An 18,422-nucleotide genomic window follows, 5' to 3' on the forward strand; every position below is an offset into this window, starting at 1 on the left:
TTCCACGTCAAGAAGCCCCTTATCACCATCTTCCCACTTCAGACCGGTCTACGTCCACCTCTAGGGGGCATCCTTCCTGCTCCAAACCACTGCTCCTTTAGGGGGTATCTGCACTTCACTCACAAAATCCTCCCATGTCTTTTGTCTTCTCTCACATACGACTTTCCCATTCCCATTCCCCCAGCGTGCATCCTGATTGTGTATGTGGAGGACGGGGGGGAACTTCCCAAACAATCCACAACCCCCAACTGGTATTTCAAAAACACACAGGCCTTTATTTTGACAATTAAATTCCTGTTACTGCAGAAACTGTGTCCAACTCTACATCCAGAGCTAGAAGCAACTAGGCTTGCAGCAGCTCTGTGATGTGGAAGACAATGCATATTTTTCCTCTCCCTCTGAAAGCATCGTACACATCACAAGGGTTAATGGCCTAATTCTTTATTATCTTCCCTATCCACATTCATCACAAGACACCCTGCCCAGGAAGGCAAGAATGAGAGGTTATTGTTAAGACGGAATGAATGAGACAATGTGTGGCTCTGTTCTTCTGACCTGACCCAGGCAGGGGGACTGCGGCCAGGGAGGGGTATGTGCTGGCCTCCACGCGTCCCGGCACAGCTGCCCGTGTGCTGCGGGCAGACGAACCTGGCTCAGGGGCCTCCCTCTGACTCTCTCCCTCCGGAGCAGCAGCGGGAGAGATGAGGTCGAGGTGCTGCTGAGGGGACGCGATCTCTCTCAGTGAGAACTGGAGCATTAGATCCAATTCCTGGCGGCTCTCTGCTACCTCAGGTACCCCTCAGACTAGAGTGATGATCGGTTTCTTCTTTAAAATACAAACTATATGGGCTTCCCTGGTGGCACAGTGGTAGAGAGTCCGCCTGCCGATGCAGGGGACACGGGTTTGTGCCCCGGTCCGGGAAGATCCCACATGCCACGGAGCGGCTGGGCCTGTGAGCCATGGCCGCTGAGCCTGCGCGTCTGGAGCCTGTGCTCCGCAACGGGAGAGGCCACAACAGTGAGAGGCCCACGTATCGCAAAAAAAAAAAAACCAAAACAAACAAACAAAAAAACAATAAAATACAAACTATGATGAGCGTCTAAGGATGAGAAGCCACACTGAGGACACCGTCTGCACCAGCACTTTGGGAAGAATCCTAGTTGCTTAGATCTTTAACCATAAATCAGAAGCTTAGGAAAACGATGTCATGACATTTGTACACCAAGACGGTAACACATCCACTGCCATCAAGAGCCATACTGTCCCTCCCAGGCATTGGTGAGAAGGGACTTCTATGACGTGTTTACGGAAAGCAAAGACATTTTTGTCCGTTGGGTTGCCACGCGTTTCCCCACAGAAGCTATTCAAATGCATACTGTACTTTCTGGCAAAATCATATTTCTCCAGAGTTGATGATGAAGACTTTTCTCAAAGACCAGAGCAAGAGCCAAAAGAAAAGGCCACAGAAGAGACAGAATCCTTCTCTTGGGAGCTCAAAGTCTTATTCTACCTGTGAGCATACAATGGGCTTCTGAAGTGGAAGAGTTTCAGGAAGTTACTGGAGGTCAAGAGAAGGGCAACGGTGTCTTTGTAGTGCTCTGTGGTTTTCATTCAAAATAAATAAAACAGAAATGAAACAAAAAGAACCCCGAAGTCAAAATACAATTTCAGAGAACACCCCGGGTTCCCCAAAGCCAGACTCACTCTGTCGCCACCATCTGGGGAATGGGTTCATCTAGGAGTTCCAAGCTGTGCAGGATCCAGTAGCAGAGCCATGGGCGGCTGGCATCCAGACACTGCAAAAGGAACAGGGCAGAAAACACACCTCTTATTCAGAGTCATTCCAAGACCCTGCTGAAAAGGCAGCAGGGTCTCCAACTGTTCAGTGTGAAAGGGGAGACATCTGTCTCCCTCCTGGCAGCCTGGCAAGGAGGAGGAGGACAACCTATGAACAATCAGTGAATGAAGGACACTTTGCCTGGTGGCCTTAGCCAGGAGCTGAAATGACCATATGTGAGAAAAGGACAATGGGACAAAGGAGTTTAACCTGAACCCAATGGGTCCTTCCCTCACAGGCATCCAAAGAAGCCAAGCAGAGGACGTCTCACACGCCGGAAAGTGAAGCGCTACTATTTTCTCAGTGCAGATCCAAGAAGATACACAGCCTCAGGAAGGGATTTGCTGGAGTAACTCATTCAGTGAGTATCTCCTCATGCCAAGCTCTGGGGGCACAGTAATGAGTAAAATTCAGTTCCTACTCTTAAGATACTTTGTTTAGGATGTGTGTGGTTTTCTGTAGAGGAAGAGGGCAATTAGAAAGACATGTAAGGGGCTTCCCTGGTGGCGCAGTGGTTGAGAGTCCGCCTGCTGATGCAGGGGACACGGGTTCGTGCCCCGGTCTGGGAAGATCCCACGTGCCGCGGAATGGCTGGGCCTGTGGGCCATGGTCGCTGAGCCTGCGCGTCCGGAGCCTGTGCTCCGCAACGGGAGAGGCCACAGCAGTGAGAGGCCCGCGTACCGCAAAAAAAAAAAAAAAAGACATGTAAGTACAAGTGCCTCTCTGGAACACGGCAGAACAAAACTAATGCACACATATACCTGGATAAACGCTATAATGGGCACATGGAAGAAACTGACTACCTCTGCCTGGGGAGCTGGGAAAGGTTTCCAAAGGTGACACGTGAGCAGGTCTTGATCCTAACTCAAGCCATAAATATTCAAGCATTCAAGCCTAGGCCGGCAGGCAGTATTACTGCCCCGGTTTTACAAATCCAAAGTGTATAAATGAGATCCAGAGAGATGAACTTTTTCCAGATTACAGAGAGTAAACGTCAGAGATAAGACAAGACTGCCGGTTTCTAGACTCTCAGTCCAGTGCTCTTTCCATCGGCCCAAACTGCCCTCTTCATAAATGTGCACATAAATGTGCCAGGTCCCCACCTGGGGGCAGCTGGTGTGGTGACAAAGACACTGTTATGGGTTTCAGTGCCGGCTCCTCCTCTCACTAGCTACGTGCCTTTGAGCAAATACTTAATCTTGCCAGGCCTATTTCCTTATCTATGAAGAAATAAAGACTTACCTACCCCCTGGATAGCTGTGAGGATTAAATGAGACAAGGAACAGCAAGCTTTTAGCGCACTTTTCAGTGAATTGTTAGCTGTCATGGTATTAATTGTATCAGGGTTGCCTGGACCCTAATCGTTGAGGATTGAATACTGAAAGTCCACAGGCCAAACGTAACCCAGGGATGTGTCCTGCTTGTTCCCTGTAGTGTTTTGTTTGTTTAATTAGAATTGGTTGTAACATTTACGTGTTGAGAGATCCACAGGGAAATCTGAATTTCTGGCTTCATTTGAAAAAACAAGATGAGATCTGGCAACCCTGGGTCTGCACTGCTGTTTGGCAGCAACTGGGTCCTCTGCTTTGCCTCAGTTCCACCCCGCGCACCCTCCCCCAACCAAGCCCACATCTCTCATTTATGCTACCCGCTTGGGTCTATAGGCTCAAATTCCTGCTGTAAATAATCAAATGTAGAACCCCCAAATAAAAGCAAACTAAAAGCAGAGCTGCTGTATGTAAAGTGGGGCAGGGAAACTGGCAGCCTCTGGTTCACATTTACCCTCTGGCTGCTACTCAACCCTATTCCCAACACCCCTCCCCTCCACCTCCGCTGCCCTCCCCTGAGTCCCTCTCTGGACCCCTAGGGCTCTAAGGTATATTGATTTAAGATCCACTCCACGTTTGGGCATTTTTTAGTGTTAAACCACAGGACTACTCTCTGGGACTTATATACTGGTCCTTTGGCCAGTAGAGAAATTAGATCAGCTTACAGGGCCAAGGGGTGGGGATGAACAGGTATCTAGACCACCTTTTAGCGGTCAAGGAGTGTCTAGAAGAACAGCATGTGAACCCCCCTCAGCCACGATGGGGGTGAAAGCCCCACCCCATCTGGGGCCTCCACTAGCTCTGAGGGAGGACAAGACTAGAGACTGGGTTCTGTCCTTTCGGAAGCAGGAGTCCCGGCTCTGTGCGGCAGAGCTGCTGCAGACCCGGTGCCCACCAGAGCCACACAGGACGGTGAGTCAATCTGCGACAGGGCAAGCCCATAGTGTCTTTTACATCCAAACAGTAAAAAAGGAGAAAGATCTGACTGATAATTTGATAGAGAAAGCTCCTGGGCAAGGTGTTTACCTCGTAGGCATCTGTCAGCTGTCGGAGGCCTCTCTTCAGATAATGGAAGTGCTTCTCCCTCTGCAAAATAAGCCTGGAAAGATAAAGAGCTTTTTAAACCTACTCTAACAGCCTCGGCTTCCCCCACTACAGAACACAGTACGCACACACGCACACACTCACTCACACCTTCTGGTCATCCCCCTACAGTCAATGAGTAGAAAACAGCAACTTCTTTAGCTCCCCAGGGCGGCTAAACCAGAGAAGAGAGGCCAGCCTCTGACCGTCCTTAACGTGTCTGGAAATGGCTCTGGCAAATGTTTGGGGCGGGGCTTCCCTGGTGGCAGTGGTTAAGAATCCGCTTTCCAATACAGGGGACACAGGTTTGAGCCCTGGTCGGGGAGCTAGGATCCCACATGCTGCGGGGCAACTAAGCACGCATGCCACAACTACCGAGCTCACGCGCCTCAATGAGAGCCAGCCTGCGTGCTGCCAACTGTGGAGCCCACGCCCTCTGGACCCCAACAAAGAGCCCGTGCGCTGCAACGAAAGATCCTGCATGCCTCAACGAAGATCCGGCATGCCGCAACAAACACACGGCGCAGCCAAAAAATAAATAAATAAATAAACAAACAAAATGTTAAAAAAAAAAAATTAGGGATTCCCTGGTGGCACAGTGGTTGAGATTCCGCCTGCCGATGCAGGGGACACGGGTACGTGCCCTGGTCCGGGAAGATCCCACATGCCGCGGAGCGGCTAGGCCCATGAGCCATGGCCGCTGAGCCTGCGCTCCGCAACAGAAGGGGCCACAAAGGTGAGAGGCCCGCGTACTGCAAAAAAAAATAAAAAAATAAATTTGTGCAGCCAAAAAATAAATAAGTAAGTAAAATGTTAAAAACAAACTCTCCTTCGTGGCCGGTAGCTTTGGGCTAGAAATGCCTCTGTGAGCACACTTAGCCAGGCAGTAACAAACCACCCAGGAAGTTCCTCCAGGATCTAGCTGAGAACAGATACCTTGCGGCTCCCCACCCTGTAAGCAATTTAAATCTGAGCCTCGCCACTTCCCTGATTTGGTTAGCCTCTGTCGTTCTGGTCATTTCTTATGGGGTCACTTCTCTGAAGTCTGTAGTTTGTACCCTACCTGCCCCTCACTCATCCGTCTAGTGTTCCCTCCCCGAAATTCCACCTCCCACGTGCTGACCCACAGCCCTGGCCTGAGGATCATGTCTGTATTCTGCAGCCAGTCACTCTCCTCGGCCCTGATGCCAGCAACACTGGCTCTAAGATGGACTGTGCTGGCCATGGCCACCTGCACAGGCAGGCAGAGGACAGGGGCTGCGCTTCTCGCTGGGTCTTACAGAAGGGGTCTGTGTGATTACGGAAGGAAAGAAAAAAGTAAAGAATTTAAGACATTCCCTGTGCTTGCTGATTCCAGAAATAAAATGAAAGAAGAACCACTCTCTTTCCTAGGTATTCAATTCAACAATTGTTTATTGAACTCCCACTGTACTGTGCCCAGAAGAAGGAGTCTTTACTTCAAAAAGTCTTCTAATTCAGTACTGGAAATGAGATAAGGACATAAGCGGCTACAAAATGAGGAAAACTGAGTAGTTTTCATAAAGGGAAAACAGATAAAATACTAGAGGCTCTAAAGGGTTTGGGGGAGGGCATCTCATTCAGAAAACAACGATCAGGGAAGGTTGTGTGAACAGGTGGAAGTTGAGGTAGGGGCCCTGGAAGAAGGAGAATATTTTAACAGGCAGAGGACGTGAGGAGTTGGTGGGAGGACAGTTTAGCCAGAAGGAACAAAGACAAAAGGAACCGACCAGGGCCGTCCAAAAGAACTTCCAGTGATGATGGAAGTGTCTTTGTCTGTGCTGTCCAATAGGTAGCCACGAGCCACATGTGCGTACTGAGCACTTGAAATATGGCTAGTGTGACTGAGCAACTGAATTTTAAACTTTATTTAATTTTAATTAATTTACGTTTAAACAGGTGCAAGTGGCTAACGGCTACTATATCATGCAGACAGGTATAAAGCGTGCAGAGGGAGTGCAGGTCGGGGATTTGGCCTGGCTATTAGGAATGAAAGAGGAATGGTCAAGAAGGCAGCTGAGGCCCTTTTTACAGGGAGCTGGGATGCCAGCTGAGGAATTTAACTCAATTTAGTACGCAAAGGGAATTTGCGACAACGTGGATGGAACTTGAGGACATTATGCTACGTGAAATAAGTCAGATAGAAAAAGATAAATACTGCACAATCTCACTCATATGTGGCACTCTAGGGCTTCCACCAAAAAAACAAAAAACAAACAAAAGCCCTGAGCTTGTGGATACAGAAAACAGATTGGTGGTTGCCTGAAGTGAGAAGTGGAGGGGGAGGGCAGTGAAATGGGTGAAGGGGGTCAAAAGGTACAAACCTCCAGTTATAAAATAAATAAGTCTGGGCTTCCCTGGTGGCGCAGTGGTTGAGAGTCTACCTGCCGATGCAGGGGACACGGGTTTGTGCCCCGGTCCGGGAGGATCCCATGTGCTGCGGAGTGGCTGGGTCCGTGAGACATGGCCACTGGGCCTGCGCGTCTGGAGCCTGTGCTCCACAACGGGAGAGGCCACAACAGTGAGAGGCCCGCGTACCGCAATAAATAAATAAATAAATTAAATTAAATTAAATTAAATAAATGTAATGTACAGCACAGTGATATAGTTAATAATACTGTACTGCATACTTAAAAGTAGCTAGGAGAGTGGATCTCAAAAGTTCTCAACACAAGAAAAAGAATTTATAACTATATATGGTGCTGAATGTTAACTGGACTTACTGTGGTGACCATTTTGCAATACATACAAATATTGAATCATTACGTTGCACACCTGAAATGAATATAATGTTATGTCAGTTATACCTCAATTTAAAAAAATAGGCAAAGGAAAATCCTGAGGGTTTTCAGCTGAGAAAAAATGACCAGAACTGTAATTTAGAAAAATTATCTGACCACAGTAGGTACTCAATATGTGTTTACAAACTGTACTGATGAAAGCACTAAGTGGGGAGAGAGATGAGGTGGGAAGACAGGGTAAGATGCTGTTAAGAGTCAACCAGGTGGGGCTTCCCTGGTGGCGCAGTGGTTGAGAGTCCGCCTGCCAATGCAGGGGACACGGGTTTGTGCCCCGGTCCGGGAAGACCCCACATGCTGCAGAGCGGCTGGGCCCGTGAGCCATAGCCGCTGAGCCTGCGCGACCGGAGCCTGTGCTCCGCAACGGGAGAGGCCACAACAGTGAGAGGCCCGCGTACCAAAAAAAAAAAAAAAAAAGAGAGAGAGAGAGAGAGTCAACCAGGTGGGAAGAACTTAGAGTTCTGAGGGCTCCACCTAGTACGGTGCCCAAGACAAGCTGACTGTGGACAGGTGGACTCTAAAGCACTGGAAGTGTATTCAGGTGGGGATGTCAGTCACATCGCTGGAAACCCATGTGAGACTCTGGAGAGGGATCCAGGTGACACAGACGAACTGGGAATCATTTATCTGCAAGCAGGTGACAGGTGAAGCTGCAGGAGTAGAGGACAGAGCAGAGAGCAAAGTTTGAAGGCAGAACTGAGGGAAGCCCCATCTGTAAGGGCTTGGAGGACCAGGAGCCAGAGGAGAGAGGTAAAGAGCAGTGCACAAGCAGAGGAAGGCCAAAGGCAGTGTCGCCTCACAGGCAGAGCAGGAGGAGAGAATTTCACGGAGGGTTGTTTTTTTTTTTTTTTTTTTTTCCCGGTACGCGGGCCTCTCACTGTCGTGGCCTCTCCCGTTGCGGAGCACAGGCTCCGGTCGCGCAGGCTCAGCGGCCATGGCTCACGGGCCCAGCCGCTCCGCGGCATGTGGGGTCTTCCCGGACCGGGGCACAAACCCGTGTCCCCTGAATCGGCAGGCGGACTCTCAACCACTGCGCCACCAGGGAAGCCCTCACAGAGGTTTTTAACAGCGGCAAACAGTGCAGTAGGAGTGAGGAAAAAGAGGACAAACTACAAAGTGGCTGGTGACCTTCAAGAGAGTTCAGGGAGTGAAGAGAGCAGATTCCAGATCATAAAGAAGAGATGGCCAGACTCAACTTCTCTTTCAAGGAGGTCCAGGGGTCAGGGCTCAGTGAGCACAGGGACAGGTGGGCTTTAAGCACTGGAGGTGTATTCAGGTGAGGGCGTCAGAAGGAGAGGTGAGTCTGAAAATAATGAGTCTACATTCTCAGAGACAGAAACAATGGGACAGTGTGAAGTTAGACAAACAGAGGACTCTGAAGTGGGGAAGAGGGAAACCAGGGAAACCAGGGAAACGTGGGACGGCCTCGGTTTTCTCAGGAATTAGGAAGCAAGACCTGGGAGAGTGTGCGTTGGCCGTAATGGGGAATATGTTAGGAAATCTACACAAGATGAATGAAGGATGATAAACCGGAGTGAAGGCCCAGCTGAAGCTGAGGAGTATAAACTTTTGATGAAGCCGTTCAGAAGGCACTGTTGTACGATTTTTTTTCTTGGCAATCTTGCTAGGACCCTTTAGCACAAGCAGCGACAGGGGTACTGTGGTTAGGGCTCGTAAGACGGGAAGCAGAAAGGTAGAGGTGTGAGGGAACGGAATGAGATCAGCGCACAGCTGAAGAGAGCACACCACGTGGCCTGGCTCCGGCCGGGCAGGCTGAGTGTGGCCAGCATAGGTGTGATGGACGAGAAAAACCAGAAGGGCGCAGGAGACCGTTAACAGGGCAGGCAGAGACCCACTCAAGAAGTGAGAGGAAGCTGAGAAACCCAATCCAGGTGAGGGCAAGCACAGAATTTGGAGGCAGAACTCCTGACTTCTAACTATGACAGGATCAAGTCACAGAGGGTTTTCTACAGGTCAGTTCTTGGCAGTCTGAAAAATAGTCAGAGGAATTTGAAAATGCCAAATACCCTGGGATGCTAAGCCACAGAGGAGAGAAGGGAAAATACTCTGTTCCAATAAAGAGAACACTTTCCACCTCATTTAAAATGTCGGGCAAGACAGCATTAAAGGTTTCTTGTGAATAAAATTTTGTGATCCTAAGTGTAATGCTGGGGAAAGGGACCAGGTATTGACTGGAATTCCCTGTTGGGTCTGCCTGCCTACTGCATACCCTATAACCCCGTGAAGGGAGCGCACATCTAGCTTCAGCACCTGGGCCCAGCACAGAGCAGGCTCTCAACATGTACTGTCGAATGAACAAGAGAAAGAATAGAGGAATGGTAGCGTCAGTTTCTGACTAGCCAAAAGAGACTTCTCCCTGGGTACGTGTCCTGTCAATTAAAAAGAATGACAAACCTCAAAGGGAAAGTTAAAATGCGAGCAAGCAGAGAGGGCAAGGAGGGGTTGGTTAGATTGCAGATGGCATCCACTCTGGCTCAGGGGTGCTTCCTATCAGTCTCTCAGGGGGTCACACATGCCACACTGCAGGAGACCCGTCAGCCAGGGGTTAAATTTCCCTGGAGGACTCGGTATTTCTAGAGAGCTGAATTAAGCCACAAACAAATCCTTCCCCTTTTTGTGGGGAAAAGAAAAAACCAACCCCGGAGAATGAACCCTTTCCCTTGTCTTCTCACTCCTCTCATTTGACAAGGGGCTTGTCAGTCCTAGGAAATGAAAGACCTCAGAGGCAAAGGCTTTTCTGTGTGTAGGGAGGAAGAGACTCTGGCTACTCCTCAGGATCCTGAAGTGACAAGAAGCTACCTGAAGCCTCACCTGACCAGAAACATCTAACTGAAAGAAGCTTCAGGCACCTTTTCTGCAGCTCTGAGTTGGTCCCTAGAGGTGGGACCTGAGGCAGCCCAAAGGGGGCTCCCCAACAGCTCTCCTCCCACCCCGAACCTCCCTCACAGATAGCCAGGCCCTGGGAGCCCTGCTAAGAGGGAACTTGTGAATTCCTTTAGCTGGTTTCATCTGAAGACCAACTTTAGCCACAAGCAGGGAAAGAGAAATTTCTTTCGGTGACTTTTTCCACAAGGGAAACTGTCCTTTCACTTTCATCCACTTAATCATAAACACACGTACACATGCATGCAAGCACACACAAAAATGCTAATATGTAAATGTTATTCTAAAATCTCGGGAAATGTTTCTTTGTTTATCTAGCGCTTCAAGGGCCACAATGCTGATTGAATTTTAACTTCTTCTTTGAGGTTTATGATTCTTTTAAATTGAAGGGACATATATCCAGTTTCTTTTGGTCAGCCAGAGACTGTACTAAGAGCCTTACTGTTATGGACTAAATTGTGTCTCCCCACCCATCCCCAAATTTCATATGTTGAAGCCCTAACCCCCAGTGTGACTGCATTTGAAGATAGGACCTTTAAAGAGGTATTTAAGGTTAAATGGGACCTGGTATCCTATAAAAAGAGTAAGTGACACTGGGGAGGAATCCACACAGAGAAAAGGCCATGTGAACACACAGTGAGAAGGCGGCCTCTGCAAGCCAAGGAGAGAGACCTCAGGAGAAAGCAAGCCTGCCAGCACCCTGATCTTGGAATTCCAGCCTCCCAAACTGTGAGAAAACAAATTTCTGTTGTTTAAGCCACCCCATCAGTGGTATTTGATTACAGCAGCCCTAGCAAACGAATACTCTTACCATTCTTTTATTCTAAAGTCACCTCTAGATCTAAAACTCTTTTCTGTGTAGGGCGTTAGAAAAGAAAAGCTAGAGCTCTTTCCCTTTCCTTTCTGAATAATTCAGCCCCAAAGCCATTCAACTAGGTGGAGCAGAACAAGCCAGGCTCTGCGCAGGAGTGGGGTGGCAGGGCACACTGCCGGGCACGAGTGCTCAACTGGCTGAGGAGGGCATCTGTGTGGCTGTGGAGAGAGGGGTGGGAGATTGGGACACACAGGAATGACCAAATCAATACATATATTTAGGATATGGGCAGTCTGGTTCCACTGTTGGAGAAGTAACTTAGAAATACTTGTGCACCGTGCAGCATGTCCAGTACAGTCCCATGCCCTCACCAAGCTCCAGTCACGCTGCCTTGGGCGCACTCTGCTCTTTTCAGTCTCAGGGCTGTAGCTCATGTTTCCCCTCTGCCTGGAAAAGCCCCACCACCTCCTAAACTGGCCAATTCCTACTCACCCTCCAGGTCTCAGCCTAAGAGTCACTTTCTCTGAGAGGCCTCTGCTACAGACTTCATGTCTACATGCCTCCAAAACTCTTATGTTGAAATCCTAATCCCCAGTGTGATGGTATTAGGAGGTGGGGACCTCTCTGCATGGTGATTAGGTGGTGAGGGTAGAGTTCTCATGAAGGGATTAGTGCTCTTATAAAAGAGACCCCAGAGCGCTTCTTCCGCCAGGTGAGAATACAGTGAGAAGATGCCATCTATGAACCAGAGGGGCGGGTCCTCGCCACACACCAGATCTGCTGGTGCCTTGATCTTGGACTTCCCAGGCTCCAGAACTGTAAGAAATAAACGTTAAGTCACCCGATCTACAGGAAGTTGCTACAGCAGCCCAAATAGACGGAGACACCTTCCCTAATTTACATCCAACCTAATTTACACCCTCCCTGTTACTCTCTCTCGGAGCGCCACGTTCCCTTCTTCAGACAGTTACCCCCGGGCTTCCCTGGTGGCGCAGTGGTTGAGAATCCGCCTGCCAATGCAGAGGACATGGGTTTGAGCCCTGGTCCGGGAAGATCCCACATGCTGCGGAGCAACTAAGCCCGTGCGCCACAACTACTGAGCCTGAGCTCTAGAGCCCGCAAGCCACAACTACTGAAGCCCGCGCACCTACAGCCCGTGTTCCGCAACAAGAGAAGCCACCGCAGTGAGAAGTCCGTGCATTGCAACGAAGAGTAGCCCCCGCTCGCGGCAACTAGGGAGAAGCCCACGTGCAGCAACGAAGACCCAACGCAGCCAAAAATAAATAAATAAAAGAAAGAAATTTATTTTAAAAAAAGACAGAGAGAGACAGCCACCCCTTGGTAACTATGTTCTTTGAATTCATTTGTTTAACAACTCCTTTCCCCATGAGACTGAGAGCCCAGCAGGAGCAGGACCTGGGTCAGCCTTGCTCACCCTGTTCCCAGAGCCCAGCAGTGCCTGAGCCCCTAGATACCGCTGCCAAATGGGTGAAGGAATGAATGACTTTAAATGAACACAGCAGACCGAATGACAGCAAACACACTCCCTCCCCCTAAACGTGGACCATCCCTGAGACTCATGCCTTTGTTTGTGACAGATGAGAGAACAGGGATTCAGTCTGTTGTTGGCTGCTGGGAGGGTTTTAAACCCACTAAAGCCAGGGGCTTCTCCGGTCAAAAAGTAAGCCTCTGAGGCTTCCCTGGTGGCGCAGTGGTTGAGAGTCCGCCTGCCGATGCAGGGGACACGGGTTCGTGCCCCGGTCTGGGAAGATCCCACATGCCGCGGAGCGGCTGGGCCCGTGAGCCATGGCCACTGAGCCTGCGCGTCCGGAGCCTGTGCTCCGCAACGGGAGAGGCCACAGCAGTGAGAGGCCCGCGTACCGAAAAAAAAAAAAAAAAAAAAAAAAGTAAGCCTCTGGCATATAAGCAGTAAGTCACTTGAGAGAGGGTGGGAGGGAAGATGAACTTACTTGTAGGAACCTTGGACAGAACAACAGTATGAAGGACCACATCTTTTAACTGCTCAGGATTTGGAAAACGCTAAAGCATCATCACATACAGAAATGGCAGAAAACATGGAAGCTGAGCAGGTGCCCATATGAAAACTGCTTTGAGAGCTTAACTCAGAGCATTTTGGCTTCAGAGCAACTGCCAACACTTAACCGTTAGTGCTCTATTAGCATTATCAATATTTCCCCCTTACAAGGAGCACCAGTCTACTTTTTCCCAAGAAAAAAACAATTTTTTGTTTGTTTGTTTTTTGGCCACGCTGCACAGCTTGAGGGATCTCAGTTCCCAGACCAGGAACTGAACCTGGGTTACAGCAGCGAAAGCCCGGAATCCTAACCACTAGGTCACCAGGGAACTCCCCGACAATTTAAAACTTTTGTGTGAGTGTGTGTGTGTGTGTGTGTGTGTGTGTGTGTGTGTGTGTGTGTGTGTGGTTTATGCATTTCAGGTGTCTTACTAAAGCTAATATAATACATGGAAAAGGGTAAATTCATAAGCATGTGAAACTGTGAGAATGACTAAGCACAGGGAAAGAAAAATTAACTTTTATGGGAAAGCAGGATACTGATAAACAAAACTGTTCAAAGCATGGTCCAAAAGCTCCTTGGGAGGGACCACCTCATTCCAGGAGAGAATGCATGTTTCACAGTCTGAGAGTGAGGAAAATGGGGAATAAACTGTAGAATGTAACAGCATTCAGCTTCAGCCTTGAATTCCAGCCCAATCTTCTATTTGGCAGTGGCTCTGAAAGGCTGAAGAGATGGATGCCTCACTCAGCATCATTCCTGGCATCCCTGGACCTGGGCATGGTCAGTGATCCTGGGAGTGTGTGTGATTCTGCCACATCTGATCAACAGCATGACCTCAGAAACACAAACAAGCCATGTCACCTAGATTAACTGCTCTATCTGAATATTCACTTTAGCTAACAAGGAAGTTCTGTTCCTGCAATATAATACTAGACTTTTAAAATTTGACTACTAAAATGTTAAATGTTATAATTGTGATAGTAATTTAAAATGCTGATAAATTTTCGTATTTATTCTTAAACCCCAGAAGTTCATTCTATGGTGAAGATGTTTGGCTCCAGCCTTATATTGATAAGTTGATTTACATGCTCAGCCAATTGGCCACAGTGTGTAATATCTCTAATATTAATTAGCCTGCTGTGACATAAGATGCTAATTAGCGTCCTTTAAAACACTCATTTTCATAGGCAACAATGACAAAATGGGAAATGTCAGATTCCTGACATAAACCCAGAGCCCTGGTATATTCTATTTCCACAAAGGATACAAACCCAACAGAAACATTTTTGTTTGCCACCCACACCTGACCTAAGACCTATGAATCAGGGGATTTTACTCCTTTACTGTCCTCTACCACCACTCCCAAAACACAGCTTCCTCCCAGATTGTAACCTCCTATTCTCCCTCCCATCTCAGTAAGAATAAAAGGAAAGTCCAAGGGCTCTGTTCTGATGGTGGGTGAAAAAGGAATGTCAAATGATCAAAGGTCCCTTTGGAAATACAGAGGATATGTGTCCACAGAGCTGGAGACAGGGCATAGTGACTCAGAGCACAATCAGGTGAGTCATCGCGATGCAACTCTAACCACAAACCCCTCCTGAAGCCACCATGCCCCTCACCATCACCAAGTCCTACCACCTCTGGGGAAACAGCCTGTACTGGGCAGAGAGCTCCTTCTCCCCGAGCTGTTTACACAAATGGTGTCATTTGCTAAGCTCCAACTGTGGCTTGCGACAAGAGCAATAATTCATTTATTGAGGTCTGGGCTATGGATTAAAGTAGAAATTTAGGTTAGCAGTTTGGAAGAAGACTCCTCTGGTTAGTTGATGCTTTCCTTTTCTGCTCCAGGGAAGAAAGATGAAGAGAACTTTTCCACCTGTCTTTCCATTTTTCCAACTGTTTTCTGCCTTGGCTAATCAGAATATTTTAACTAAATTTCTTCTCATGGAAATAAGGGCAAAATGGAATGGTGGCATAAAAAGACACAAAGTTAACTCAGGCTAGAAATATCTGTAATGCTCCAGTATGCAGAAGTACCCCGAGACTGACTTGCCAGGAGTTAGTGTGTTAGGAGGCCTCAGGAAATTGGGAGACATGATAAAGGAGGTCAGGCTGGACCTCAGACCCTTCAGCTTCCCATCCAGAGAGAATCAGCCAGCAGCCCAACTAGACTACGTCCAGAGACTGTCAAGGAAAAGTGCTATAACATTAAGATAAAATAATGACCAAACACAATTTGGACTACTGATCAGGAAAGATACCACAGGACAGTTTCAGAGAAGCAATCTGTGATTAGAAGAGAAATGCTAATAAATGAAATAACCTTATGAAATTCTAGTGTGATACATTACAAAATTGGGGGAAAAAAGAGAAAATGAAGGTTCAAATTAATAAGTTTCTGCTTATAATTCTCCTTTTGGAATTTCTGACATCAAAGAGCTCAGAAGGCTTCAACTTACTAAGCACCAAGGAAAACAAAAGGCATTTTATTTCTCACTTGAAATGTCGCCCTTGGGAATCTGCTGCACAATCACCAGTAAAGGCCAGGCTGGGAGAAGCTCAAACTTCTCACATTTTCCCAGTCAAGTCATAATATACATCAAAGGAATCCATCCTTTGCCATCCCCCTGGACTCTACACCTGTTTCAAAGTGTTATATGCAAAACTTGAGAGTTCTGAACACCAGCGCAGCAGGTCAGAACTAAGCTTCAAGATCATGAACTTCCTCTCTCCACCTTCAGAGCTCAGAGTTCAGGCCCTGAGGGCATCCCCATGTAACACCTGATAGCTCAGTTCAAGTGAGCAGCTCCTCTAGACACTATTCCAATAGTGGCAGGAGCTGGGGTCAGGAGCATCTCCAGGGAGCCAGAAGGTCAGGGAACACCAGCCTCACAGCGGACTCATCCCCTGAGGTTGGACAAGCTCAAGGAGGAAAGAAGAAAGGCTCCCATGGGAGATGGTATTTCCCAGATCCCCTCAAACACTTAACCACAGCTTACCTTGGTACAAGGTGGTTGAACTTGTAAGAACTGAAGACCTCTTGGATCTTTTCTTCTACTTTTGCCTGGTAAGGATGCAGGAGATGGGAGAGAGAAAACAAATACAGATGAGACCTTTATCAACTTTACGTTCCTATTGTCACAAATGCCTACTGGCTAGAGTTCCTTGGTGTGACTTTGTACCTCACAGCATAACAAGACTGCATTCAGGGGCTGGGCAGGATGACAGGCTTGGGACAAGGACAGAGAGAGAAAGAATGCCCTGTACCACATTAGCATCACAACCGACTTCTCCAGTAAACTAATCCACGATATCCAAACTAATGGCGATTTTGGAGTTTGGGACCCTGGCACCAGTTACTCAGGGAGCAGGTGAAGATGGACCCCTTTTGCTTGAAAGACCTGTTCTTGCCTGCTCTATGACGTTGTTTAGGTGTTCGTTAACCGGCCATTCTCAAATATGCAATTAATTTCCGCCAAGGGTCCTACTTCTTATTGTCAAATTTAATGGTTTAAATATAGATTGAACAGTATTAAAATCCCCAAAGGGATTTACAGGAACATCAATCATGGAAACACCAAAGAAATAGCACATCTGGTCATTGGACCTGTGTCACACACCAGACTCCACAGTCCCATAAAACAAAGGATCTCGGAAAGTCAGGTCACAAAAGGAATGAGATGACCTGTCTCCTCTGAAGATCACACCATGATGTGGTCACACAGCACAGATTCTGTAAGGAAGGGGTACGGCAGTGCAGGAGGGGGCTGGTCAACGGGATACAGGGTTTCACCTTCACGGTCATCCCTGCTTTGTGGTGAGGCAAGTCCTTGCTGAGATTTCAAGATATATAATAATGTCCTCTCTGGGAAATATCAAAAATGCATTATTTGTTTCTGAAACACCTGAGTTAGAGCTTCCAGTCCCTTTGACAAGTGTGCAAAAATCACGATGAGGGGAGCAGTGATGTGAATCAGCTAAAATGGCAGCCCATCTAAAATTCACTTATATTTGGTTTTAGGATATGCTTTGGTATTTGCCTTTGAACATGAGTTTCAGGGATTATCTGGCCAAGAATTTATAATACTTCAAAAAACAGACTGAAGTCACTGTGAGAATTCGACTCAGAAGAAGTAAGAAAGTTCTCCCAGACCCCTCACGATGCTTTCTCCATGCCAGACACCGATGTGGGACTAACACAAAGCACCAGCCTAAATGAAACACAGACTGCATTTTTCAGACGTGCCTTCCTTGGCTATAACATTGAAAGGGATAAAAAAAAAAATACGAGAAACATATGTCAGGAAGATCATTAAATAAAAGGATTTGCCTACCAGGTTTGGACATACAGTTTTTCTGGGCAGGACCCCGCTGTTTCCCCCTTTGCCTGCCAAAGCAGTAAAGCTATTCTTTTCTACTTCACCCGAAACTCTATCTCCAAGATTCGATTCAGCCCCAGTGCACAGAGGTTGAGTTTTCGGCATCACTAGGAGTGGAACTGCTGGATCATTATGATAACTTTATGTTTAATCATTTGAGGAGCTGCCAGACTGTTTTCCAGAGCAGTTGTACCATTTTATATTCCCATCAGCAGTATATGAGAGCTCCAAATTCTTCACATCCTAGCAACACATTATTATCTATGTTTCTGATCATAGCCATCCTAGTGTGTGTCAAGTAGTATCTCACTAGTTGTTTTTTAAATAAATTTATTTATTTTATTTATTTATTTTTGGCTGCGTTGGGTCTTCGTTGCTGTGCATGGGCTTCTCCCTAGTTGCAGCGAGTGGGGGCTACTCTTCATTGCGGTGCACGGGCTTCTCACTGCGGTGGCTTCTCTTGTTGCGGAACATGGGCTCTAGGCGTGCAGGCTTCAGTAGTTGCAGCACATGGGTTCAGTAGTTGTGGCTCGCGGGCTCCAGAGTGCAGGCTCAGTAGTTGTGGCACATGGGTTTAACTGCTCCATGGCATGTGGGATTTTCCCAGACCAGGGCTCGAACCCATGTCCTCTGCATTGGCAGGTGGATTCTTAACCACTGAGCCACCAGGGAAGCCCTCACTATAGTTTTGATTGCCTTTCCCTGATGACTAATGATGTTGAGCATCTTTTTACAGGCTTATTGGTCATTTGTAGATATTCTTTGGAGAAATGTCTATTCAGATCTTTGTTCATTTTTTATTTTTATTTTTTAAAATTTTATTTATTTTTTTTACATCTTTATTGGAGTATAATTGCTTTACAATGGTGTGTTAGTTTCTGCTTTATAACAAAGTGAGTCAGTTATACATATACATATGTTCCCATATCTCTTCCCTCTTGCATCTCCCTCCCTCCCACCCTCCCTATCCCACCCCTCTAGGTGGTCACAAAGCACCGAGCTGATCTCCCTGTGCTATGCGGCTGCTTCCCACTAGCTATCTATTTTACGTTTGGTAGTGTATATATGTCCATGCCACTCTCTCACTTTGTCACAGCTTACCCTTCCCCCTCCCCATATCCTCAAGTCCATTCTCTAGTAGGTCTGTGTCTTTATTCCTGTCTTACCCCTAGGTTCTTCATGACATTTTTTTTTCTTAAATTCCATATATATGTGTTAGCA

At 47.5% G+C, this 18,422-nt stretch overlaps 1 protein-coding gene across 2 annotated transcripts in view; it reads right to left on the reverse strand.

The window, feature by feature from the left end:
• The window catches only part of FNTB (farnesyltransferase, CAAX box, beta), an 87,134-nt gene that overhangs the window by 48,175 nt on the left and 20,537 nt on the right, over positions 1-18,422 (reverse strand). For both annotated transcript variants that reach the window (XM_060095996.1, XM_060095997.1), the window contains exons 2-4: positions 15,822-15,886; positions 4,193-4,265; positions 1,706-1,797 (exon numbers count right to left, since the gene is read on the reverse strand). In XM_060095996.1, coding sequence (XP_059951979.1) covers positions 1,706-1,797; positions 4,193-4,265; positions 15,822-15,886 — 230 coding nt within the window. The remainder of the gene's footprint in view (positions 1-1,705; positions 1,798-4,192; positions 4,266-15,821; positions 15,887-18,422) is intronic.

This window comes from Mesoplodon densirostris, chromosome 4 (assembly GCF_025265405.1).
Source record: "Mesoplodon densirostris isolate mMesDen1 chromosome 4, mMesDen1 primary haplotype, whole genome shotgun sequence".
Taxonomy (NCBI): domain Eukaryota; kingdom Metazoa; phylum Chordata; class Mammalia; order Artiodactyla; family Ziphiidae; genus Mesoplodon; species Mesoplodon densirostris.